The sequence below is a fragment of the Gymnoscopelus braueri genome, assembly GCF_963280865.1.
Source record: "Gymnoscopelus braueri genome assembly, chromosome: 7".
In the NCBI taxonomy this organism is placed as follows: Eukaryota; Metazoa; Chordata; class Actinopteri; order Myctophiformes; family Myctophidae; genus Gymnoscopelus; species Gymnoscopelus braueri.
Genome location: NC_137608.1, coordinates 49,729,009 through 49,755,462, shown reverse-complemented (window position 1 = coordinate 49,755,462; position 26,454 = coordinate 49,729,009). Strand labels below are relative to the sequence as shown.

Genomic DNA, 26,454 nt, shown 5'->3' with positions numbered 1-26,454 from the left:
GTTAAATCAACTCCATCAAGACTCTTTTGAAAATAGCAGATCTACAAGCTCACAACACGGGGCATGATGACATCGCGACGCATTGTGAGCTTGTAGATCTGCTATTTTCAAATGGCCGAAATGTGAAGTGGGCAATGTATGTTTTGTAATAATAATCCCAATCTACAAAGTAACTAGCAACTAAAGTTGTCAAATAATTGTAGTTGAGTACAATATTTGCCTCTGAGACGTAGTGGAGTAAAAGTATTGAAAATCGGAAATACTCCAGTAAAGTAAAAGTACTTCAAAAGTAAACTTAAGTACAGTACTTGAGAAAATGTACTTAATTTTTGTCCACACATACCCAGTGGTGGAAAGTAACTACGTATTATAGCCTACTGTTCATTTTTTATTATTTGTCAAGCAGGGTGAGGACCTCTTTCTTTCTCTCTCTCTCTCTCTCTCTCTCTCCCCCTCTCTCTCTCGTGTAATTTCACATATTAAATTGCATTTTGATCGATCAAAAAATGTCTGACTGACAGGCACGTCTAGACAATCAAGCAAATGCTAAATACTAAATAACAGCAACACAGGGTGTGTGTGTGTGTGTGTGTGTGTGTGTGTGTGTGTGTCTGAGAGAGGTATTAAAAGAGGCAATAACCCATGCAGTTCTAAATAATAATAATAATAATAGTCATTATTATTACAGTAGATTAGTGTTTCTGCCTGTGTTGCTATGCCATCTGTGTCTTGGAGTGAAAAACAGGGAGTGAGATGAAAGTAAGAGAGTAAAGGAGCAAATATCATATAACAATTGTAACTTTTGTATGACAGACAGTTGTTCCATATTTATGGCACAACTAGGGAGAGTAGCGCCCAGGCAATTGGCACTGGGTGAATAAATGGGTTGCAAAATCGTGGGATAAAAATGTAAGGAAAAAAAAAGTTACTCATTTATACTAAAGTCTGCTGTTTAACTTGATCCACAGTAACCCCCAAAACATTGACTGATGAAATGAGCCGCCAGATGCAGCCAATGGAAACAGACGTGGGCGGTGTTTGGGTTGCAGAGGCTCTCCCAACCAATGTGCAGCCCCATAGTTGGCTAAAATGAAGGTTACAACGCAGCACTAGCCTATATATTATAACTCTATAATTATAACACTGTGGTCGCGGTGAAAAACCTGTCAAATGGAGTCTGTACGGCTGAAGATAAATGAACACATGACGTCGGTGGGAGAGGAGATATTGTGTGTTTTGGACGAACAGCAGCAGGGCGCAGATGTTTGTTGTGTGAAGCTTGTCAGAGAGCTTGTGTTGGAGCGCCTCAGTGCGGCTGCAGAGTTCATGTGCAACCTCTTCCAGAGAGAGATAGAGACACTAGAAACTCTGCTGGAGAAACAAAACAAACTGCTGGACATTGATTTTGATATGGACATCGATCTACACACTGCGGGTATGTCTTTACACACACACAACACCAAACTACACTCTACAGGTATGACGCAGCGTTTGCATGGTGAGGTGTTGTTGTTAGGTTGTAGATCAATAGACCGGCCAGTAGGCTCTGTTTTGATAAACTCGTCCCACCCCCCTGCTGAAAAAAACAGCACAAACCAGCTTAAGATGGTTGCTGGTTTTAGCTGGCTTTAGCTGGTATTAGCTGGTCTTGGCTGGTCTTAAGCTGGTTTAGATGGCATACCAGGCTGGACAAGCTGGTCAGGCTGGTCGGGCTGGTTTGTCAGTGTAGTTGGTTAGCTGGTCACTAAGCTGGATTCTGCTGGTCTTTGCTGGTCAGCCAGCTGGCTGGCTGGACTGACCAGCAAAGCCAAGCTGGTAGCTGGTCTTTGCTGGTCAAATGGGTGGACTGACCTGCAAATACCAGCTTACCAGCTGGACTTAGCTGGTCAGATGGCTGGACAGACCAGCAAAGACCAGCTGATAAGCTGGTCAAGTTGGTTAGATCAGTGGTTCTCAACATGTGGGTCGGGACCCACACGGGGGTCCCCACATGATTTGGGGTGGTCCCCAGATGACAGTGAAGTGACAATTTAAGGACCTTTAAGACCTTTTTAATGCTTATTTGCATGTCATGTAAATGTATATTTTTTGTAAACCCTGAATAATTCCAGTAAAGTATATTTTTAAAAGAAAAGAAAAGAAAAGTGTTGAGAACCACTGGGTTAGATCACTGTTTCCCAAACAGTTGGTCGGGACCCATTTGTCCCAGGAAAGGTCCCTTTTTCTCCGTTTCCTACAAAAATATATTATATTATTCTTTCAAAAGATTTCCCACCCACAAATCTAAAATCTTCATCAATAAAAAAACTAAGATTTAAGATTTCTCAAAATAATTTAATTAATAAATAAAAAAGAAGAAATTCCATCAATTAATAAATAAAAAAAATACACAGTGAAAATAGCAGATCTACAAGCCCGGGGCGCGTTGTGAGCTTTCAGATCTGCTATTTTAACTGTTTGGATCCGGGGAGACATCATACCTGCCAACATTAGACTTTGAAGATTTTCTTCAGTTACAATTGCCCCCAACCAATTATATACAGCATATTATTATTATTATTATTATTATTGTGGGATCGCTAAAGCGATCACACTACTGTTATTGTCAACACCGTTTTTTGGCCCCTAACTAGTCCTTCATACTTTTAGCTACAAACTCCGTTCCAACTCTTCAACGTTCGGCCTACTCAGGACATGTCGGCTACCATTTGAATTTTTGAAATAATTTGTACTTTTAGAGATATTTCACTTTTTATTTCTAAAAAACTCCCATTCATTTCAATGGAGAAATTCATACTTTTAGATAGAAACTCCGTTCCAACTCTATAACGTTCAGCCTACTTAGGACATATTGGCTACCATTAGAATTTTTTGAAATAATTTGTACTTTTAGAGATATTTCACTTTTTAAATAGTAAAAATACTTAAAAGTTGTAAAAATTAGTAAAAGCTACTTAAATAAAGTGACTAAAAATACTTTAAAGTAAATACCTTGAGTAAAAATACTTAAGAGTACTTATATTGAGTAAAAATACTTAAAAGTACTCAAAATGAGTAAAAATACTTAAAAGTTGAAAAAAATAGTAAAAATACTTAAAAGTTGATAAAAAGAGTAAAAATACTTAAAAGTTGTAAAAATTAGTAAAAGCTACTTTAAAGTAAATAAAGTGACAAAAAATACTTTAAAGTAAGTACCTTGATTAAAAATACTTAAGAGTACTTATACTGAGTAAAAATACTTAAAAGTACTCAACATGAGTAAAAATACTTAAAAGTTGTAAAAATTAGTAAAAATACTTAAAAGTTGTAAAAATTAGTAAAAAATACTTTAAAGTAAATAAAGTGACTAAAAATAATTTAAAGTAAATACCCTTTAGAACCTTTCAAACCTTTAGAACCTCTTAAACCTTTAGAACCTCTTAAACCTTTCAAACCTTTCAAACCTTTCAAACCTTTAGAACCTTTCAAACCTTTAGAACCTTTCAAACCTTTAGAACCTCTTAAACCTTTCAAACCTTTAGAACCTCTTAAACCTTTCAAACCTTTAGAACCTCTTAAACCTTTCAAACCTTTCAAACCTTTCAAACCTTTAGAACCATTCAAAGCTTTAGAACCTTTAGAACCTTTCAAACCTTTAGAACCTCTTAAACCTTTCAAACCTTTCAAACCTCTTAAACCTTTCAAACCTTTCAAACCTTTAGAACCTTTCAAAACTTTAGAACCTTTAAAACCTTTAAAACCTTTAAAACCTTCTTTAAAACCTTTAAACCTTTCAAACCTTTAACTCTACTAACACTATCAATACTCAATACCATCAACATTCTTAGCGATCCCACACTGTTTCTTCAGGAACAGTACCTTCTAGTTATTATTATTATTATTATTATTATTATTATTATTGTTTTATTGTCCTTTTCTTGTGATGTGACATAAATAATATATGTAATAATAATAATAATAATAATAATAATAATAATAATAATAATAATAATAATAAATTATTATTAATAATAATACATTATTATTATTATTATTATTACCCTTATTATTATTATTGTTATTATTATTATTACAATTATTATTATTATTATTATGACAGCATGCATCCAACAACATATTTACTTAATAAGGCAAATGGCAAATAATATGCTAGATTGATTCTAAATAACACTTGGTGACTCAAATGAACAGATCTAAAGATCTACATCTTGTCGCAATTCGATGCATTGTGAGCTTGTAGATCTGTTTGTTTGTTTTTTTACAAGCAATGCATTCTGGGCCATGAGCAGTGTTGCCATATCTGCTTATTATAAGCGACTTTGGGCTTGTTTTTCTGTAAAGTTGCTTGTAAATATTGGTAGTTGCGGGTTGCTTTTTTGGGGGGGCTTGTTTCTAAAGTGTAGTTATTTGGGCTTGCTTCCATTTAAAAAATGTGTTTAAACCAGTTCTCAAACATTTTTGAGAGCCAATGTGTGGTTTAAAGTGCAGGCTTGTTTTCATAGACCTGGTTCCTTATTTCTCTCACACAATCTGGCAACACTGGCTGAGCGCTCGAGACACTGGCTCGCGACGCAGCGGGAAGGGAAGACTTTGTTTAAAGAAAGTTAGACAAATTGTGTTGCTTTGGATTCATCAAAAGAATTATAAACCGGCTTCAGAGAAGATAAAAGAAAGAAGAAGAAGCGGCGGACATTTTAGGTGAGTGTTGACACACAAATACTATTTATGTAGGCTTTTTAGCCTAAATAAGTGGTAGGCTGCATGTCTGGATGTTTTTGAAGTCAATCACAAGTCATCATGACCCAACTCTATGGTCACGACACATTGTTTAGTTATTTAATTTGTCTTGATAAAGGTATTAAGACAATAATTTCAAGAAATGATACTGGGATTTACAATATAATTTATAATATAGGCTACTGTCTGTCTGTACTGCTTGCCTATGTGCTGCTCAAAACTAAATTCAGAATCCGACGAGAGAGAGAGAGAGAGAGAGTGAGAGGACACACGCTTTCAGTGATGAAGCTACAGAGTGTTTTAATAGCCTATCCCGTGAACTCTGAACAATAATGATTCGCTTATCTCTCTGTGTGTGTGTGTGTGTGTGTGTGTGTGTGTGTGTGTGTGTGTGTGTGTGTGTGTGTGTGTGTGTGTGTGTGTGTGTGTGTGTGTGTGTGTGTGTGTGTGTGTGTGTGTGTGTATGTGCGCGCGTGCGTGTGTGGCCAAAACGAATGGTTTGCAGCCCTACTACCCTCCCACAAAGAGAAGAAAACAGTTTGAAGGTAAAGTGATATTGTTTTGTTAAATATTAAAGTAATCATTGCTTGTTCAGTAACAGGGGTCTCCCAGACTCTCCACCTCTTTAGTAAGCCGAAAATGCATTTCCAGGAATACCAAATTTAACCAATCAGAACTCATACAGGATACAGGATAAATAAGTGCAATTGGAAGTGATGACACAAAGAAGTGGGCATACAAAATTTGAAACTGAATTGTCTACTTATTAAAGAGATGGAGAGACCCCTGCTTTAACCCATTTAGACCAGGAACGCATCTGTGTAATTTTTTTGATTTCTTTGGCTAGACCTTTGGTTTCAAAAATAGCAGATCTACAAGCTCATAGCGCGACACCGAGTGGCGCGCTATGAGCTTGTAGATCTGCTATTTTTGAAAATCTTTGAATATATATTTTTTAAAGTGAACATTTGTACCTCAAATCTTTTTCCTTTTATGTTCAAAAAACTTTTAGGATTTAGAGAACATTTTTAGAATCGGCCCCAGGTCTTAATGGGTTAAAGCTGCACTATGTAACTTTCCTCTTCTACCCCGGATTTGAACCCGGTTTCCTGAGCAAGTGCTGTAACCTTTTACCATTGAGCTAATAGAGCCTGCCTGCTTGCTCAGGTGATACATTGAATCTTGACCATCAGATCAAAATTCATGTCAGATCCTGTGTCTAGGTGAGACATGACCTTTGACACTATCTAAATGTGTCAATAGAAGAGTAGGGAGACGAAATACAACCACCCCAGTTGTATAAGTTATATAGTATTATTTGTATTAATATACTCTAACATACAGATTGTATAAGTTATATTGTATTAATATACTCTACGATACAGGTTGCATAAAATTACATTTTATTCCACTTTAACTTTCTAACAAAAAACATCTTGTTTTATCCAAAATATATTACTTGCACTACCTTTAGACTCTGACTCGTCTGAATACGGTGGAGATGCTGTTGTTCCCCAAGCTATCCACGACGAAATGTCAAGTATAGTCATACCCAGAAGAAGGCCAAAGAGTTGGAGCTCGACCTACAGCATCTTAAAACTAAGTAAGCAATGACTAATTTTAACGAAACAGTTGCATGAGTTTGCTCTTCTCTTTTTGTATATCGATATGTTGGTTATTTGTTCTCATGTTCTTTTCTACTTAGATCTTGACCACAAATGTTAAAAAACATTATATAGAAAGCATGTTAAATGGAGTGGACAGATGCTAGGCTCATTATTAAACTGGTATCCTACTAAGGCATACATCAATTCAGTTTTTATTTTTTATTTTTCCGTACCCTGTTCATGCTTTAAGATGCAACAAATTAGAGGTTGCAAAACAGAAACTGGAGGAAGGGCCCCAATATAGCTCTGCAGCCAAGCCTGACATCCCTGCTGCAGAGAAGCAAACCAGTGACAGCATAGGTGTGTTTAGACAGTGATACTGTTCTACGGAAAATGGTGACAATGTGTACAATATAAGTACTGTGATACTGCCAAAAGGAGCTTAAATATGATTCTCTACATTTTCAGTTGCAACTTCCTCCGTTTCCTCTTCCCCCGAGTCAGACGATTTGGCATCGACACCTGGGATGTTTGACACCAACGGTGACAAGGTATTGAAGAAACATACTGTGTAGGACAGTGGTTCTTAAAAGTGGGGTTCCACAGTGTCCCCAGCTAAATAAGAAACAGTTATAATTTCAAAAATAGGCAACGTGTCATGATGCATCGTGAGCTTGTAGATCAGCTATGTTTTGCTATTTTTGAACTATTTTTGAACAGTTTTGCCTATGGCATGCACAAAATAGGGATGCCGGGTGGAAAAGGTTAATTTCACTACTATTTTACCAGCTAGAATGTAATCCAATGACAATGTACTGTATAAGAATTACTTTAACTCTCCCCACCTACAGCATAGACAGTTGTAGAATTCTGTACTAAATCTAATCCAACAATTAACATCTTCTCTATTGGAGGTCCATGGCACCAAATCTTTTCTAAATGGGTCCACATTTGGGGGTCCTTGAAAGTTTGAAGTGGGCCTGCTTTTGTCAAAAATGAGTCTGGGAAATGTCATGGTAAAATGTTTTTTAATTTCTAAAACATGTGTTGTTTTCTTCTGTTTCAGGTCCACATTGGCTCTGGTGTGTGGCTCGAAAAGGAGATCTGGAAGATGGTGGCAGCAAACACCAAGGACTCCCTGTTCATGAAGGAGCTTGCTGTTGCCATTTGGGGGACAACAACCCTGAAGACCATGCAGGAGCCTTACAAAGAATGCCCCACTAGCAAGGGGGAGGCCAAACCCCCCTGACCGCAGGGCTCAATCAGAAGAGGTATGTTTACTGAGGGGTGGGGGGGTTCATTATGACTTGATCTCATAATTCAATCTGCTCTGTGCATGACTGTAGTTCTCTTTTCCAGAAGGTGGAATTCCCGTTAGCGTTACCTGTTCAGTTTTTCATACCTTCATTTGGTTGTCTCAGCAGCATACTGTTTCAACCAGAAACACATGGAGATGTTGGGTGTTTCCAATTTATATCTGCTGCCGAGCCAATCAAATGAAGCTATGAAAAACTGAACGGGAAACGGGAATGTCACCTTCTGGAAAAGAGATTATATTAAGCTTATTAATCAATCATAAAATAAAATACTCTATTGTAATAAAATAATCGATTTTATGGCTGAAAAAAATGCCGATCTACAAGCTTGCAACTCGTTGGACGTGTTGTGAGCTTGTAGATCAAAAAAGTAATCAATAGAATAATCGCAAGTAGAATAATTGGTAGTGGCAGCCCTACATGCATGTGTGGCAGGGTTAGCTTTTTTCCCCAAATTGTTGTTGTCCATTGTAGCCATCTGGCTTATTGCCTGCCCACTGTCCACCCACCCTTTTCATTCAAATGCATGTTTTCTAACTGAACTGAAACACAGGGTTAAAAAACCACTTCACCCCATTTTCAACTCATCTTCATATAATTGGTCCTCACTAATACACATTTTAAGCACCATTTATGTCTACTCACTCTGTGTTTCGTTGATAGGTTGTGGACAGTTTAGAAACCTGCCTACCTTTGACATCATCGGTAGGCAGGTTTGGTCATTTAGAACAACTTTATTTGTTCATTATTAATGCAAGAACAATGGCTTCTACTTCTGCATGCAAACTTTCCAGGTAGAGACACACTGTAGTTTCTATTAGCTTGGAATCTCCATTGGTGATGTCACTGGTAGGCAGGTTTCTGAACTGTCCACATTCCACCAATGAGTGGCAGAACGAGTAGACAGAAATGGTGCCATTGTATAATGAACATTAGCGAGGATCAGTTAGTTATATGAAGATAAGGTTGAAAATGGGTGAAGTTTAAGTTACTTTAAGTTTTTCTCAAAACATCACAATTCATACAACTCACCCCATGCAGTATAAGCTAATTATATTTGTTTTATTGTTGGGGGTTCTTGTTTGTTTTCTTTCAGACTGTTTCCATTGGTGGCTGCAGGGGCAGAACATTCTCACAAAGAGGAAGGCCATGGACCATGGCCAGGACATCAATAGAAAGGACAAGAAATTGTGTGTCTGTGTAGGGGGGGGGGTTGATATGGGGGTAATGCTTTATAGCGCCACCAGCAGGCCGATTTTTGCAAGACACATTTTTGGCTGCAACTTTACAGATGTTTTCCAAACATCACACAAATCGGTATACAGTATCTCCATAGTCATGTAATCAAGACGGATCTGTCCGATTTTTCATATTCTCTTTTCCAGTCATTTGAACACTGTGTGTGTGTGTTAGTGTGTTCCTCAGGTTGAAGTTCATGTATTTATGTGTTTATACATTTATTTGTTATTTAAATGTTGTTTTTGAGGTTTTTTTACAAGTGTTTAATAAATTATTGTTATGTATGAAATTGATACATGATTATTTATGACTGTGGATTTTGCTCACTTTTATATAGGCTACTGTAGGCTACTGTTTTTTAAATATACCACGTGCTGTGGGCACCTGGCTGAAATTCACCATGATCATGCATCCTCTCCAGCAAAGTTGGTCACTGCATATCAGAATACACTTGAATACACATAAATACCAGATAGCAGCTTAAACCAGCTTAAACCAGCTACCAGCTTAAACCAGCTAAACCATCATAAATACCAGCTACCAGCTTAAACCAGCTACCAGCTTAAACCAGCTAAACCATCATAAATACCAGCTACCAGCTTAAACCAGCTACCAGCTTAAACCAGCTAAACCATCAAAAATACCAGCTACCAGCTTAAACCAGCTACCAGTTTAAACCAGCAAAACCTACCACCTTAAGCTGGTCAACCACCAAGACCAGCTTAAGGTGTGTTTTGGACTGTCCAAAACACACCTTAAGGTGGTCAACCACCAAGACCAGCTGGTCCAGCTTAGGCTGGTCTAAGCTGTTTTTTTCAGCAGGGCCTGCAGTGATCATTTCAATCCCCCCTACACATGCATGAATGCGCACGCACGCACGCACACACACACACACACACACACACACACACACACACACACACACACACACACAGTTAAGGAATCCAATCTCTCCTCCACAGCAAAAGTTTCTGGTGTTGCCTGATAAGCGACCGTTTTAATTTGTTTATTTTCAAACGGCAGTGGTGGAAAGTAACTAAGTACATTTACTTAAGTACTTTAAGTAACATTTTTAGGTATTTGTACTTTACTTGAGTGTTATATCGTCACTGTGAATAACCACACGGGTGTTGTGCAATAATCCTTTTACTCCAAGATAACTTCAGCATGATACAATAACAACATTCCGCTGGTAGCATGCAACTGAACTGAACATCGCATCCGGTTTCTGGTCTACGTCATTCCCCAAGACATCCCCCAGCCCCCAGACAGTGTGTGCATGCCAAGCCCCCAGAGTTGCTGAGAAACATTGAAGCTGCCACCCCAGTGGCCAAATCTGGAACTGCAGGCGGGGAGAAATACATGCACGCGCAAAACATACTGAGAGATATTTATACATATACATATAAATATGTAAACATATTATACATACATATGCATTTACATATAAATAGGCATCTCGAGTGTATTTAATAAATATCTCGCGTTCAATCCTTGACACACGGGCTGCCGTAGAACGCAAAAAGGACACTAGTGCGCATGCTCATAACTCTATGGGGGTACAAAATCAAACCAATAATTCTACTTCCGGCAGGTTTCCGGGTGCTTCAAAACGCCACTGAGCACATTCATTGAAATTATAGCTGGGGGCGGGGCAATCCGCCCTCTAGTTATATTATACCTCTATGGTGCATGCCCCCTGCTGGACTGACTGCTTTCCCAAGTTAGCAGTATTAATAGTAACTTCACTATATCACATGAGTATTTCCAATTTCCAATACTTTTACTTCTACTCCACTACATCTCAGAGGCAAACTTTAGTTACTTTACAGATATAAATTATTACATTATAAAGTACATTAGCCACTTTTGCCCTATTTTATACCTAGGCTATTTGAAAATAGCCGATTTACAAGCTCACATCGCGACGTTGTGAGCTCATAGATCTGCTTTTTTCAAATATTTTTGTACTTTTACTTTTGGAACTTTAACTATATTTTGATGCCAATACTTTTGTACTTTTACTCAAGTAAATTTTTAATTCTAGACTTTTACTTAGAACAGAGTATTTCTAAATTGCAGTATTGGTACTGTACTTTTACTTAAGTAAAACATTTGAGTACTTTTTCCACCACTGTCTAACGGTAGTACTTTAATATACTTACGCGAGAGGTGACTGTAAGCACTTGAGACTGTAACTTTAACCCATCGAAAGAACAGAGGATAAGTGAACCGTTTTCTCTTTTCTTTTCTTTTCTCTCTCTCTCTCCCAATCATTCATTATCACGGGGCCACAGGGGTTAATGGAGTAGTTTACCCAAAAATAAATCTTATTTTTTATCAATTACACACCCCATGAAGCCTTGAATTCATGTTTTTGTTGCTTACCTAAATCAATAATTTGATGTCCATGAATTCAAGATTTCTTGGGGTGTGTAATTGATATAAAATGCATAGTTTTTTGGGTGAACTACTCCTTTTAATGTCTGACTTCAAATCATATTAAAAACACCTGTGCGCTGCCTGCAATGTGTTGCGACTTGCAAGCACTCTCTCTCTTTTCTCTCTCTGAGAGAGTGAGACTCTCTCACCCACCCTCTCCCTATAACGGAGAGCTCTAATTTGACTTACATCGTAGTTGGACAAGCCATCCCCATGCAAAATATGTATTCTCAGAGTTATGTCAACATTGCTTTGAAGCATTATTGTCACCTAACAGTTTTGACTACTACAGATATGTAGGCTACAGGCTCGCTCTCTTGTTGACACCAATGCTCGCTCGACCACGATGACCGTTAGAACACTATCCCAGTAGTTTTCAGACTACAGGGAACATGTTATTCCGCCAGTATTTAACGGAAAAATTACTAGGATTCTTGCCGTAATGAGATAGATTAAAACATTTTTCACTGTACTTCCTGCAATTTGCCTATGTGAAAACGAACTACAAGCTTTTGGTCTGCTATTTTTACAACTTTTTTATTTGAATTCTGAAAAGTAGCAGTTTTGGACATAAAGTTTCCACCTGACAATATTAATTATATTCATATTCAGTGATGTTGCTAGTTTTTCAATGTAATGGGTCCTGGGACCCAAGGGTGGTCTTTTAGATGGGTCCCAGGGACATTTTATCAGTCCCACAAAAATTCACACCCTACGTGGTGCCCGGTGCTTGGACCCATTCGGTGCCCCCCGGGACGGGTTCAGTGTGGACCCGTTCCTGCTTTTCAAGACCGATACCGATAACCGATAATACAAATATATATACATATATTTAAAAAATAATCACACCCAGTGTGAAGTGGGCGGTGTGGTCACAGTGGTCATCACAGTGATGGAAGTTCACTTAAAGAAAAGTAATATTGTGGACCAACCATTGTACACCCCTAACTTAAAAAAAAACATATAAATGTGTTTTTTTTAAGTGCATAGTCCTATGTATAGGGCTATGCACATGTGTCATGTTTCACTAGCCAATCACAGTCCTGAATAGACTGATTGGCCAATCACGGTGCAGGGTTAGGGGGGTACACTGGTGGCCAATCACAGCGCAGGGTTGGGGGGGTGAAATGGGTGTCGATGTCCAAACCTCACATATAGGGGCGGTTTCACCGCCCAAAAATCATAAATATATTTTTTCAAATGTATATGAATCTGTAGTATTAGCACACCTTATGGTAAGAAAGATGGTACTAGTAGTAGGCAACGGTGGATTTAACATAGCTTTGACCAATAGAATACATTTAATCATAGAACCTTTTAATCATTATTATTATTTTATTTTGTATTATTTATGAATGTAGAATGTCTTTTTACTGTTTATTGTGTACCAATAAAAGACTGAAACCACTGGCTTACAGTGGAATTATTGGCAACTAAAGAAATAGGAATTCAATAAATAATGAAGACAAATACTGACAATGCCTATGAACATTGGCTTTCAGTTATTGCACATAGCCAAAATGCAATAATATTAGGCTTGTCATTGAGAAAGGAAAATAAAGTTGTCTTATTGAGGAGAAGTGGAACTTTATAAGTCACTTTAAGGGCATGTACACACTGCAGGACCTTAAAGTGGTCGGGGGTCATCTGATCGTTAAGAATAACACACTGCAGGAGTTTATTTCTTGAAATCGGCTGTCATATATCGTTGTGGTTTACACACTATAGATTGATCCCCGACCAGGGCTGACACACTGTAGGATAGTTCACTAGGATGCTATCTCCAGAGTCAGACCCAATACATACATTTGTGTTTATTCCAATTCATTTTAATCGATGTATCCCGTGATATGCCTCTCTCCCTCTCCCCCCCCCCTCTGGCCCTCTCTCTCTCGCACGTAAGTGCGCTGAAGCAGTCAGTGACAGTGCTGCCATGTCCGCTTATTATAAGCGACTTTGGGATTGTTTTTCTGTAAAGTTGCTTGCAAGTGTAGTTGCTTTTTTGGCCTTGTTTCCTAATGTTGTTTGAACCAGTTGTTCTCAAACATTTTCATGGCAAGGACCCCCAAATTAATAATAATAATTAATTGTCCGCAGAGGCGCAGACCTCCCCCTTCTGAAAATATGTTGTGCCATAGACCCCCATACAAGATCTGTGTGGATTTGGAAAATATTCCCCCCCAAAAAAAATGTCTTCTTTAAAAATAGCCTATCTACAACGTGAGCTTGTAGATCGTCTATTTTCAAGTATCCAATGTATTTGTATATAGGCTTAAAGTGCTCATTTTCACAAACCTGGTTGCTTATTTCTCTTGCAAAATCTGGCAACACTCACAGACAAGGACACACACACACACACACACACACACACACACACACACACACACACACACACACACATCGCTCGCTCTTTGTGTATTTCTCTCTCTCTCTATGTCTGTGCAATAGTCTCAAATAAACATCCCCCCTTCGAGCACGCTCGCTCACTCTCATTCTGTTTTATAATAATGTTTAACTTAATACAGGACTGGACGGTAACTATGCGAGGGATCTGTTTGTTGTGGTCAGGTCCACCGACCTTCCATAGCCACGGTGGCTGTAATGTGCTCTCATTGGCTGTAGCGTGCATCTCCTGGCAAGGTGGTCGCAGCTCCTTTCATACTGTACGACAGGGGTGTCAAACTCATTTTGGTGTCCGGGCAAGATTGGTCAAATGGTGACTTGAGGTGGGCAGACTGGGCACGCAGACACGGAGACACGCATGCACGCTCATGCACATTCAGTTATACATCATTGTTTTTCAGTCTGTTGTCTCAGTCACTGCTATAACTACAGCATATCACTTTAAAAAATGTTATGAAGATTATATACAAATTAATTATGAATTAATTAATTGCACGTCCCACTGGAAGGAGACCCCGGGGCAGACCAAGGACCAGATGGGGGGATTACATCTCCACACTGGCCTGGGAACGCCCGGATAAGCGTTTGAAGAATCGATGGATGGATTATAAAAAAATGATAAATATTTTCAGTAAATAGCTACAGTACACAACATTACTTTTTTTTGAGGCCTACTATCAGCAATGCAACTCAGACAATTAACTCAGTTCAGTCGTTTTTATTGAACAATAACGAAAATTCAGAAAATGTCAATGAATCAAAATAATGACACTCAATGCTTTTTTTTCGGTTTTAGAATAGAAAAGAAATAACCCTAACAGTAAAAGCTCAGGTCAAAACAACATCATTTTATTTTTTTTATTTTTTTTACAAAAAAATGATGTACCTGACATCTCTTTGCTTTAACTGACCTGTCAACATCAGGGACCAGGTTCTGAGCAGTAGCTTTCATAATGTAATAATTACTATAAAATCTCCATGTCTTTTCAGCTCTTTATAAACAAAAAATGCATATTTATTTTTTCTATTCTTTTGTCTTTGTTTTAGCCAAAATGTATCACTTGCACTACATTTTAAGTGACCTTTTTACTTTTGGAAAATAATATTGAAGAAACTGTTAACTGGTTAATGTGTGTACTGTCACTTTAAAAGCGCAATTTATACTTCATCGTACAACAGTGTCACGCACCAAACATGGCCGATCTCCAAGCTCACACCGCGTCTGTTCGCACCACGTTGTGAGCTTGCAGATCAGCCATTTTCGGCAACGATAGACTGAGAAGACAGCGCACATTGAATATGTCACACTAGGCGACACTAGTCATTCATTCGCGTTTTTAAGAGTTTCCTAAACAGATTATCATTTGGATTATTAAAATTGTCAACGGAGACAGAGGACGAGTGAAACTTTTGAGCGTTTCACTCGTAACGGCCGTTATTCCACCGCACATGTAAACACAACGACGCAACCACCCGTACAAATGGAACCAAATGGACCTTTACGGTCCCCTTAAAGAAGCGATGTTACGATGTGAGCCAATAAAATTCCTCGTCCTTGTTTCCCTGGGCAGCGCTGGTTAGCAGGGATCTATGCACTTTTTTTTTCTGACATGTTTGTGCCAGCGTGGGTGATTAGATGTATTTCTTGATCTCCTCTTGTCTTGATTGTTTAGACATGACTTGGCCATTGTTCTCACAAAACAAGTTTGGCCACTATTAGACCTTCGCAGTCAGAGGCAAGGGGGGTTGGGGGGGATAACTGCCTGCCGGCTCCGGCGTTTTTTTTTTCTTTTTTTTCTCTCTCGTTTTTTTTCCATTAGAGCTAGTATGAAAAGGTGTTTTTTCAAATCACTTCGCGGGCCGCAATGGACCTTTCCGCGGGCCGCAAAATGCCCGCGGGCCGCGAGTTTGACAAGCCTGCTGTACGATATTGTCTGCTGTCCTGTCTGGGACACATCTGAATATCTAACATGGTAGTTATCTGAAAACGGTCGGAAAGCCGTCGCAGAGCGGATAATCGCGGCCACATCGTCTCGCGGAACCTTTCACACACAGCGAGCATTAGCTCGCCGATCAAAGGCCGATCTGTGTCAGATCGGGAGGTTTTGTCGGCGAGCGCCAAAAAAGGTCGGCGACAGCAATATCGTACCAAATATCCTGCAGTGTGTACCTGCCTTACGTTTAGCATGAGGGAGAGGGTCTACCCTCTTCAGGGAATTACTTGATATGATATCTCTAGGCTACAGAAAACATTCAGTTGACTATTAAACATACACAAGACACAGACTATAGACAACCGGTTACTTACAGCTGTCATTAATTAGTGCTTTTGATTGCCTTTGTGGTCAAATTAGGGTCAAATGCATAGGCTCAACGAGCCATCGTTAACCTGCTAATGAGTTGTTGGTGACAACTCTAGTGCGTCCCATGGACGCCACAACGGTGTCATGAATGCGTCCTTTCACAATATTGTGCGTCAGAGACGCAGGACGCAGGCCTATGAGCATCTCTGCATATTATATCTACTTGTTTAAAATATGCAATAAAAAATACTGCTTGCTAGATGTTCTTCTTTCATTTTGAGATTAGATTCATAATTGTTAAAACAAACAAAAAACATTCTGGTTAATAATATGAATACATTTAGTCTGGTTCCCTTTTATACAGGAGTGTTAGGCTGTTTATACATTTTAATATGATAAATATTTTATAGTCTATATAGTCTAGTCCTTATTCATGTCACATCAAAGTCATTATTATTTAAGTCTTATTCATGTTACACCATGTCCTTATCATTAAAGTGCGTATTGTATTCCTTCATTCCAGATCAGTGTGTGGAGTCCAGTCTGCAGGTGAAGATCAGTTCTCCAGCCAGGACTGTTTCTATTAAGCAGGAACCTGAAGACCACCTTAAACAGGAACCTGAAGACCACCTTAAACAGGAACCTGAAGACCACCTAGATCTTAGTAAGTTTCAAGCACTCTCTTTATTTATTTTATTGGTGAAACTGAGGGTGTAAAGATGAACCGATAGGCATCAGTTATCGATTTAAGCATTAACAATGTAACTACATCAAATGTACGGACCCCTGCATCGATCTAAATGTACAAAGAATCGGACAATGGTTCGGTTGTAAAAGTATTAATGGGTTCACTGAAGCTTTGCAGTTCATTCTACTTCAGTATTAAGACTCACTGATCTAACATTTACAAGTCATTACATAATAGGGACCGCCTCTCATTCGCCTCTCTTTCAGCTTGCCTCGCATTGATCTTTTATGATAGCAATGTGAACTAACAACGGCCTCACTATTTACAGCACAGAGCGCAGTCAGCGCACTGTCATGCTTGCACTGCTATGCAAGGTCTAATATCTGATTGTATACTTGTGTGTTGGTATCAAGCTGCTACAGCGCAGGTACAAGATATCAAGTAGACACTGGACAGCGTTTCACCGTCAGTGTTGTATACAGGCACCCATGTTTTGTTGTTCTGAATGAAGCCAATGCGGAAGTATTGTGAAAACACAGTTCTCTTAATGGCAGGTGGTGCTAATTCCCGCAATTTCCCCTCCAGCGGTTGCATAAAATAATTAATTCCATTGAAGTCAATAGGAATAACTCTACTCTTGGTTTTATTACTGGAAAACCTTTTCATGAAGACTTTGTTTTCAATTGCTAGTTTCAAGTCTTCTTTCAAACAACATGATATCCATTTCTGTAAATTATGCTCCCGTTCATTTCGAAATGTATTTTAAAGAAGGGTCGCTCGCTCCCTTTCCCAAGTAATACCATTAGATTCCTGGAACTGGAAATCCAAGATGGTGGATTTGAATTTGCTGAACTACAGGGTCTGAAACCAATGGGTGACGCCATGCTCCCTTTGTCCATATTGTTTTTGTACAGTTTGTGCTTGTATGTCAAGTCAAAGACAATAATAATCCGTCTTTAATGCTGAGTGCAAGTGCAAAAAGCATCATGAAGAAAAGAAGAGGGCCCGCAACTCACTTATAATGCTCCAACTCCTTCTTCCTAGAATGGTTGCTGCCAATAACAAGTGTCTTTGATACATGAGGATTGACTCATGGTTTGGAAATGGATAATTTATTTACAGCTGAAGTTCTTCCAAATACCAAAGACATAAAACAGGAAACAAAGGAAAATAAAGCAATTAAAACAACTGAGCATTCTTTTTTTGAAGTCTGTGTGCAGACTTTATTTTATTTTGTTGAACTTTTGTTTGTCCTGCACTTGGGCACCAAAGACCAGAAGAGGTTGGTGGGTCAACGTTGACATTAATAGCAGTGAAAAGTGATTCGGCGGTTGTGTTTCCTTTATTTTTTTTTTACATATTATTGCTGTCGGGCAGAAACCTTCTATCTCGATATGTTAACCTTTTACGTTTTTTTATTTTTATTAATGCCCTAATTCGTCATACTACAGTGTCCCACAAAAGTAGTCAAAATAGCCGTTCTACAAGCTTTTGATCTGCATTTTTGCTACTTTTTGAATTATAATTCTGAAAAGTGACAGCTTTGGACTTAAGAGGTTTCCAACAACAATAATATTATAACTACTTGTGTTATCTATTTTAGGATCATACATCTGTTATCGAACTGATTGGCTGTTTCAAGTATGCAATTAAAAAATACTGTTTATAAAGTTTAATATGATAAAAAAAAATGTGGTTGTTTTTTTTACCCCCTTTTCTCCCCAATTTAGTCGTTATGCCAATTGATTCCTCCCCCCACACACACATTGTGATGTAACCTACTGACTCACCTGCCAGTGAGGAGCCCCCACCGGGAGGACGTAGAGCCTCCGTCCTACTCCTCCCGCCCAACACTCCCTGCTGACTCCCTGCAGTTGCCACTCCAGTCCTTAACTCATTGGCTGCCAATCACGCATACATGCGATCTAATAAATAGCGCGCTTGGCCGCCAAGATCGCATGAATGCGATCTATGGTCTTTTTTGTGGTTTAAGATATATTGTGGGCTTATGCAACCTGTGTCTTCATATCTTACTGCTACATGAAAAGAAAAGTCACGTGATCAGACCAAAAAAGTACAAAAACAAGTTGTAGTACCAAGTGCTGCCTACAGTGCCTAGAGCATGCAACAAACAAACACAAGACAGAGACGACGGAGACAGAGCGATCGAGAGAGAAAGAGAGAGAAAGTGAGTTATTTTGAGTTGAGTTTAGTTATAGTGAATTTAGTTTCTTTATTTTAGTTGTACAAATTGTAAAAAATAGTTGAGGGAGAGGAGAGGTGGTAGACCCGGGGTGTCGGAAGGTTTAGGTGAGGGAGAGGGGGGGAGGAGGTGGTGGTCTGGTGGACCGGAGGACTGCATGTCCTTTACAGCGCCAGCGCCCCAGCGACCACTCCAACTACGGCGAGCACCCCTGCCATTACCCCCGGGACCTAAGCTCGTACCGGAGGACTTGAAGGTACAGCGGTCATCATCACCCGCAGCCCCGCCATTAGAGCCGCGACCTAAGCTCGTACCGGAGGACTTGAAGGTACAGCGGTCATCATCACCCGCAGCCCCGCCATTAGAGCCGCGACCTAAGCTCGTACCGGAGGACTTGAAGGTACAGCGGTCATCATCACCCGCAGCCCCGCCATTAGAGCCGCGACCTAAGCTTGTACCGGAGGACTTGAAGGTACAGCGGTCATCATCACCCGCAGCCCCGACATTAGAGCCGCGACCTGAAGCTCCTCCGCATATATCGGAGTACTTGAAGGTACCAGAGGACTTGAAAAAAAAGGTACTGGACATACCGGAGGATGTACCCGTACCACCGGTACCGGAGGATGTACCACCAGTACCCGAGATCGATACCCCGGCCGGGGTGCGACGGAGCGGGAGACCGAAGGCAGCGTGGGTTCGCCCAGCCGAGACCTCCGATGGGGAAGAGAGAAGTTTTAGCGACGACGATGTCGGGTCTCTTGGCTGGCAGCCAATCCCAACGAAGCGTCGGATATCGTTTACCAGTGGTAAGACTTTGTTTTTATCATCACAACAGTTTTTATATTGATATGGCACTATTTCATATTTTGATGAAGTGAATATAGCCGATCTACAAGCTCACAATGCATGGCGATGTGTGTGTGTAAAAAAAAAAGACAAGTCTTTTTTTATATGATGTTTTACTTATGTAGAAAGTATTTTATGAATGAATATTACGTATTCTGAATCTATGCATGTGATATATTTTATTATGATGAAGCTTATGAATTTACTATGGGGCAGTAGACTTGTAGATCTGGCTCATTTAACAACAAATCCTTTGTTTTGGGTCATCATAAGGGTATGTCAACAATGATTTTCAAGTCCCTTTGATGTTATTTTCAAATGAGTGAAGAATATATATTTGTAGATCTAGTTTCCATGTGGACACTGTGTGTGTGTGTGTGTGTGTGTGTGTGTGTGTGTGTGTGTGTGTGTGTGTGTGTGTGTGTGTGTGTGTGTGTGTGTGTGTGTGTGTGTGTGTGTGTGTGTGTGTGTGTGTGTGTGTGTGTGTGTGTGTGTGTGTGTGTCACAGACACAGACTGTCTCTCACACACACACACACACACACACACACACACACACACACACACACACACACACACACACACACACACACACACACACACACACACACACACACACACACACACACACACAGTGTAGGTGGTATTGCACTCTTATCAGCCAATGATAATTATGAATGAATGAATATTATGTATTTTGTAATGGGTCTATGCATGTGCTATATTTGATTATGATGAAGCTTATGAATTTACTATGGGGCAGTAGACATGTAGATCTGGCAAAAAAAAATTGGGGGGGGGGGTGTGGGAGCATACTTCAAAGGGAAGAGAGGCTAGGTCGTGTAAATAACAACAAATCATTTGATGGGGTCATCATAAGGCTATGTCAACAATGATTTTCAAGTCCCTTTGATGTTATATTCAAATTACTGAAGAGTATATACTTTTAGATCTGGTTTTGGGGTGGCCAGGTGCACTAGAACACAATTTGTCTCCATACATCCAGTCTGCACTGTAATGATGTATAGACATGCTTCCATATCTAGGAGACTGTGTGCGTGTGTCCTTTTGTGTGTGACCTTTTAGTGTTTGGGACGTATATTTACCACATGATTTTATGTTTTACTGTGATCTCAGACAGTAGGGGGGAGGAGGAGGAGGAGGAAGCATCGTATGCAACCGCACACATGAAAAAATATGTATTTTATGATAATTATATATTTCTATAATTTACAGGTGGTGGTGGGAGGCCCCCAGCTGCAGCCACTGTGTGGCAGGACTCCAACTGGCAACCTCCGGTGGACATTCCCTTCACTGCCGTTCCCGGTCCTCGCCACGCTGCAGCTGAGATTCTCTTGTGCCACTCTCTCTCTGTGATGTTTCTGTTTCACCATGGAGGTTTCCATCTCATCCTTGTGGATGGTTGTGATCATTCGGACGATTCGCTTGTCCCTCCATGTCAGTAAAATGACTTTGCCATTGTGACGCATCATTCTGTCTCCGATCTTCAGGCTGGAATTCGTCACCTCTCTCAGCACTAGTGGTTCGCCTCTTTTTTTCCTCCAGGTACCACAGGCAAGAGTTTTCAGGCCAAGAAGAAGTTCGAACAGCTTGACAGAATTGTAAAAAAATTCCATATACAATCTAAAACCAAAACCTTTCAAGTCAGAGATGAGGAAAACAACAGTGTATTCTAGGGAGTCGCCTAGTCTACAATATGGCTTCATGTTATAACAGTACCCTGATTCCGAATCACATAAAATATAGGACTTGATGCCATATTTGATTGGCTTCTGTGGGTTGTACACCTTGAAGGATAAGCGCCCTCGCCACAGAAGCATCCCTTCATCGATGCTGATGTTTTGACTGGGGCAATACAGCTCTTGGAATCTGGCGAGTAGGTACTCCAACAGTGAGCGCACTTTGTAGATCTTGTCATCAGCATCAATACAGTTATTGTCACTGAAGTGCAGAAACCTCCATATTATTTGGTACCTGTTTCGAGACATGGTCTTACTGAAGTATGGAGTAGCTAGTGGCTCCTCAGTGGACCAATAAAGTTCGATCTCAGGTTTTTGCAGAAGGCCAGTGAGGAACAACAGGCCGAGGACGTTTTTTAGTTCTCCCACATTGACAGGTTTCCATGCCTGTGTTCTGCCATGTGGATACTCCCTCAGTTCATCTCTGATGTACTGCTCTGCGTAGAGATTTGTTTGCACGCATATACTCTCTAGCATTTCGTCAGTGAGGATAAGAGCCAGGAAGTCAGAAATGTGTGAATACATGGAAAGTGAACTGGTGACTGGTGTCATCACTAGGACAATGTTATAGCGTAATACATTTCTGTGTAAAAACAATGCACTTTGCATCTATTTTATAGATGTCTGATGTACAGATGTGTCACTGAAGGCTAAAATAAACGGGTCGAATCACTTTAGTGCTTGAGAGTCTGTTTTTTGTGAAATTTCTATATATGACATTTTGAAGTTGCACTTTGAACTTTGATTTATTATTTATTGTTATTTGATGTATATAACTTGAGTTTGAATGAGCTGAAATAATCTTGCACTTTGGAGTGAAATGGTAAAGGGCATAGGTATAAACAGCACCATAAAAGGTAATTCAAACGCATATACTGTATATTTTTTTAAACTACTACTTTTGAGATGACTGATGCACTGAAGGTGCAAATACATTTCAGATCACTTTTGAAATGATTTTTCTGCCTGCATGTGTCCATTTCACTAAAATGGCCATAATCTCTTTCTAGAGAAAAAGAGCAGTTTTTGGTGAAAACGAGCTGTATTCAACTACCTCTAGCTAAAAAACGGAACATGCTATCAACTTTCTTTCTTTTCATGATTAAAGCAGAGATTCTATTCTTCGATTTGAGATATTCCATGTGTTCATAGTCCTAGCACAAAATCTTCTGTTCTTCTGCGAAGATTGGTCAGAATGCTCAAAATAGCTTGCAAGGGCAGCTATGAACGAGGTTTTAACTCTGGCAGTCAATGAGTTAATCACCCTCCCTGCCCGTCTTCCCTCCCCGGAACACGGGCCGATTGTGTTCGTAAAGACGCTCGACATAGCCGGATGCACCGCGGTGGATTCGAACTCACAACCTACGCGGTGGTGGGCAGGCTCGTAACCACTGTACCAACCGAGCGCCTTAAAATGTTATAATGTAGCTCATCGATATTGCAAGACAAAAAAAATAACCTCATGCATTCTTTTGTTGAACTTTTGTTTGTCCTGCACCTGGGCATTGATGTGGATGAAGCTTTTCATTTAACAGAGGGAACAGTGCATGAAATAATGTTAATAATGTCAAACCTTTTATAGAGTCTCATTGTATCTTTTTCCTAGACATCTTACACACCCCTGTGTGTAAAGAGGAGGTTTCCCCTGAAGAGGAGCGGAGTTCCAGTCTGGTCCAGGAGGAATCAAAGTCTCCAAAACATGAGGGGTGGAGCCCCAGTCTGGTCCAGGAGGATCCACAACCTCAACAGATTAAAGAGGAACAGGAGGAGCTACTCCAAAGACCAGAAGAGGCTGGTCTGTCAACGTTGACATTACTAGCAGTGAAAAGTGAAGATGATGATGAAAACAGAGAGACAGGGCCTGTAGCCAGCACCTCAACTGAACACATAAACACACACGCTGATGTAGGGGACTGTGGAACATCACAACCAACTAGTGATGACCAGCTCCTCTCTTCACACTGTTCTGAATCAGACACTGAAGACAGTGCTGACTGGGAGACTAGGGGAGATCAGACAGCTTTTAACACACTGAAATCACACAAGACACAAAATGTGGGAGGACAGCACAAACGCATGAGGACTGATACAGGCGAAAAGCCCTTTTCTTGCACAGTTTGTGGCAGCAGCTTTTCTAAGAAATGGACTCTAAAAACACACATGATGACTCATACAGATGAAAAGCCCTTTGCTTGCACAGTATGTGGTAAAGGCTGTGCTCAAAAGAGTGCTCTAAAAAGACACATGAGGACTCATGCAGGCGAAAAGCCCTTTTCTTGTAAAAGATGTGGTAAAAGCTGTGCTCAAAAGAGTGATCTAAAAAGACACATGATGACTCATACAGGCGAAAAGCCCTTTTCTTGTAAAGTATGTGGTAAAGACTGTGCTCAAAAGAGTAATCTAGAAACACACATGACGACACATACAGGCGAAAAGCCCTTTTCTTGTAAAGTATGTGGTAAAGGCTGTGCTCAAAAGAGGGATCTAAAAAGACACATGATGACTCATACAGATACAGCCGAAAAGCCCTTTGTTTGTCCAGTTTGTGGTAAAGGCTGTGCTCAAAAGGTTCATCTAAAATCACACATGATGACTCATACAGGCGAAAAGCCCTTTTCTTGTGAAGTATGTGGTAAAGGCTGTGCTTTCAAGAGTAATCTAGAAACACACATGAGGACTCATACAGGCGAAAAGCCCTTTTCTTGTAAAGAATGTGGTAAAGGCTGTGTTAGCACAAGTCATCTAAAAACACACATGAGGACTCATACAGGTGAAAAAACCTTTTCTTGTAAAGTATGTGGTAAAGGCTGTGTTAGCACAAGTCATCTAAAAACACACATGAGGACTCATACAGGCGAAAAGCCCTTTTCTTGTAAAGTATGTGGTAAAGGCTATGTTACCACAAGTCATCTAAAAATACACATGAGGACTCATACAGGCGAAAAGCCCTTTGTTTGCACAATTTGTGGTAAAGGCTGTGCTCAAACGATTGATCTAAAAACACACATGAGGACTCATACAGGCGAAAAGCCCTTTTCTTGTGAAGTTTGTGGTAAAGGCTGTGCTCAAATGGGTACTCTAAAAAGACACATGAGGACTCATACAGATAAAAAAAAGAGGGTGGAGCCCGGAGTCAGCAAAACCATCTAACTCCACCCACCTTTGGTAGAGTTAGCTGGTTTAGCAGAAAGTTTGAGGATCCAATGGAGTTAGCTGGTTTAGCAGAAAGTTTGAGGATCCAATGGAGTTAGCTGGTTTTGTCAGAAGCACTTTTTAATACTTTTCATTGGTTCAATATTTTTTGTATCAACACACAGACGTAAAGGATGTTCAATAGCACTGAATTATGGAAACAATGCAAAAGCGTAAAAAATGGAGTTAGCTGGTTTCTGCCGGACAGCAACGAATATATATGATGACTGAATGATATATAATCATTCAGTCTAATCCAGGATGACAATGACAAGGATACTAAAGGTGAGGAATCACACAATCTGACTATATCACATACCTGCCAACCTCAGACCATTAGATAAAAGGAGATTCATCTTCTGGGGAGGGGGGGGGTGGTCCTACTGACCACGCCCCCAAGCGGGTGGTCTAAAGCATTAAAAAGCGCTTCTGACAAAACCAGCTAACTCCATTGGATCCTCAAACTTTCTGCTAAACCAGCTAACTCCGGTGGAGATTTGCTGAATCCAGGCTCCACCCCCTTTTGACCTCCCAACCTCGTTGTCAGCATGGAGGTCCATTCAGCAACTCCACTTTTTTTCCTGTGTTGTTCATTTCCTGAAAAATGAACATTTTGGAGTGGCTACATATCAGTGGGGTGTGTGAGGGGAGGTCTTATATGGCCCTTTGACACATGGGTTGCCACGCAAAAAGGGTGAAATCCCCCAAAACAGGAGAAAAAATTTGAAATGGTGGAAAAGGAGTTGTCTCCTGTAGAATCCAGGAGGGCTGGCAGGTAACATGACTGAATAAAATAAACATTATAGTTTCTTCTGTTTGGATTTTTTTTTGTAATCTTGTGTATGGATGGATCTTATTTTTGATTCAACATGATGGAATTTCAAAAGTTTTTCTTTTATTATCTTTTATTATCAGGTCATATTGGTTAAAAAATATGAGCATCAGTGTCTGTCCACATTTGTCATGATTTAAAAAAGTAATAATATTCATTATTTGCATGCAATCATTATTATTTTCATTGATATGCATGCAATAATGGTGCAGTAAAGTGCTGACAAGCTGCTGGGTTTGTGTAGCTGTTCACTGTGTGTTGACATTTTGTGTTTTTTGGATTGTTAAATTATCATAGTACATATTTGGTAGATGCCAGAGTCAGCTGACATCATCACTTTTATTTGATTTTGATGTACTTGTTTAAATGCTGCATTCGTTTTGTGTCTTTAGGTGTTTTGTAAACTCAAAGAACCCCGTTTATACCTGGGGGGGGGGGAATATTGATAATGTTTGCGTTTGTTTTGTTTAATAAAAGGGATACGTGTACGTTACTTAATACGTTTCCAAAGTATTTCACCTCATTTCCAGGCCTATAGAAATGATATAGAGCAATAATAAGAATCTTAAACCATTATGTTATGAATGCACCAAGACTCGAGTGAAGGTGTCAAAAATAACAGATCATCTACAAGCTAACAACATATCACGGTGCAACATTGTTAACTTGCAAATCATTATTTTCGTCAGGTGACGTCCTGTATATATATTAGACCGCTCTCACACAGCTTGTGAATTTGACCCATATTTCACCTCATGTTAGACAAAAACAATGTATGTCCAAAACCTTTCCAAAACATTTGATTAATTCCAAACCTTTTCAGGCCTGGAAAAAAGTTTTTTCCTATTTCAAAATATTTCCAGGAATTTCATGACTGTGGGAACCAG

The 26,454-nt window shown here is 39.7% G+C and overlaps 1 protein-coding gene and 1 long non-coding RNA gene across 2 annotated transcripts; both read left to right on the top strand.

The window, feature by feature from the left end:
• Window positions 1-1,203: 1,203 nt before the first annotated feature.
• On the top strand, window positions 1,204-25,970 carry LOC308089106 (uncharacterized protein; the record flags this gene model as incomplete). The annotated part of the gene is made up of 4 exons (XM_080433676.1): window positions 1,204-1,435; window positions 16,571-16,711; window positions 23,150-23,260; window positions 25,960-25,970. 4 exons carry the CDS (start codon window positions 1,204-1,206, stop codon window positions 25,968-25,970), a joined length of 495 nt encoding a protein of 164 aa, XP_080289802.1.
• LOC308088802 lies at window positions 6,684-7,557 on the top strand. Its single transcript, XR_013933470.1, has 3 exons — window positions 6,684-6,704; window positions 6,813-6,895; window positions 7,411-7,557. It is a non-coding gene; the product is annotated as an uncharacterized lncRNA (long non-coding RNA).
• Window positions 25,971-26,454: the final 484 nt, after the last annotated feature.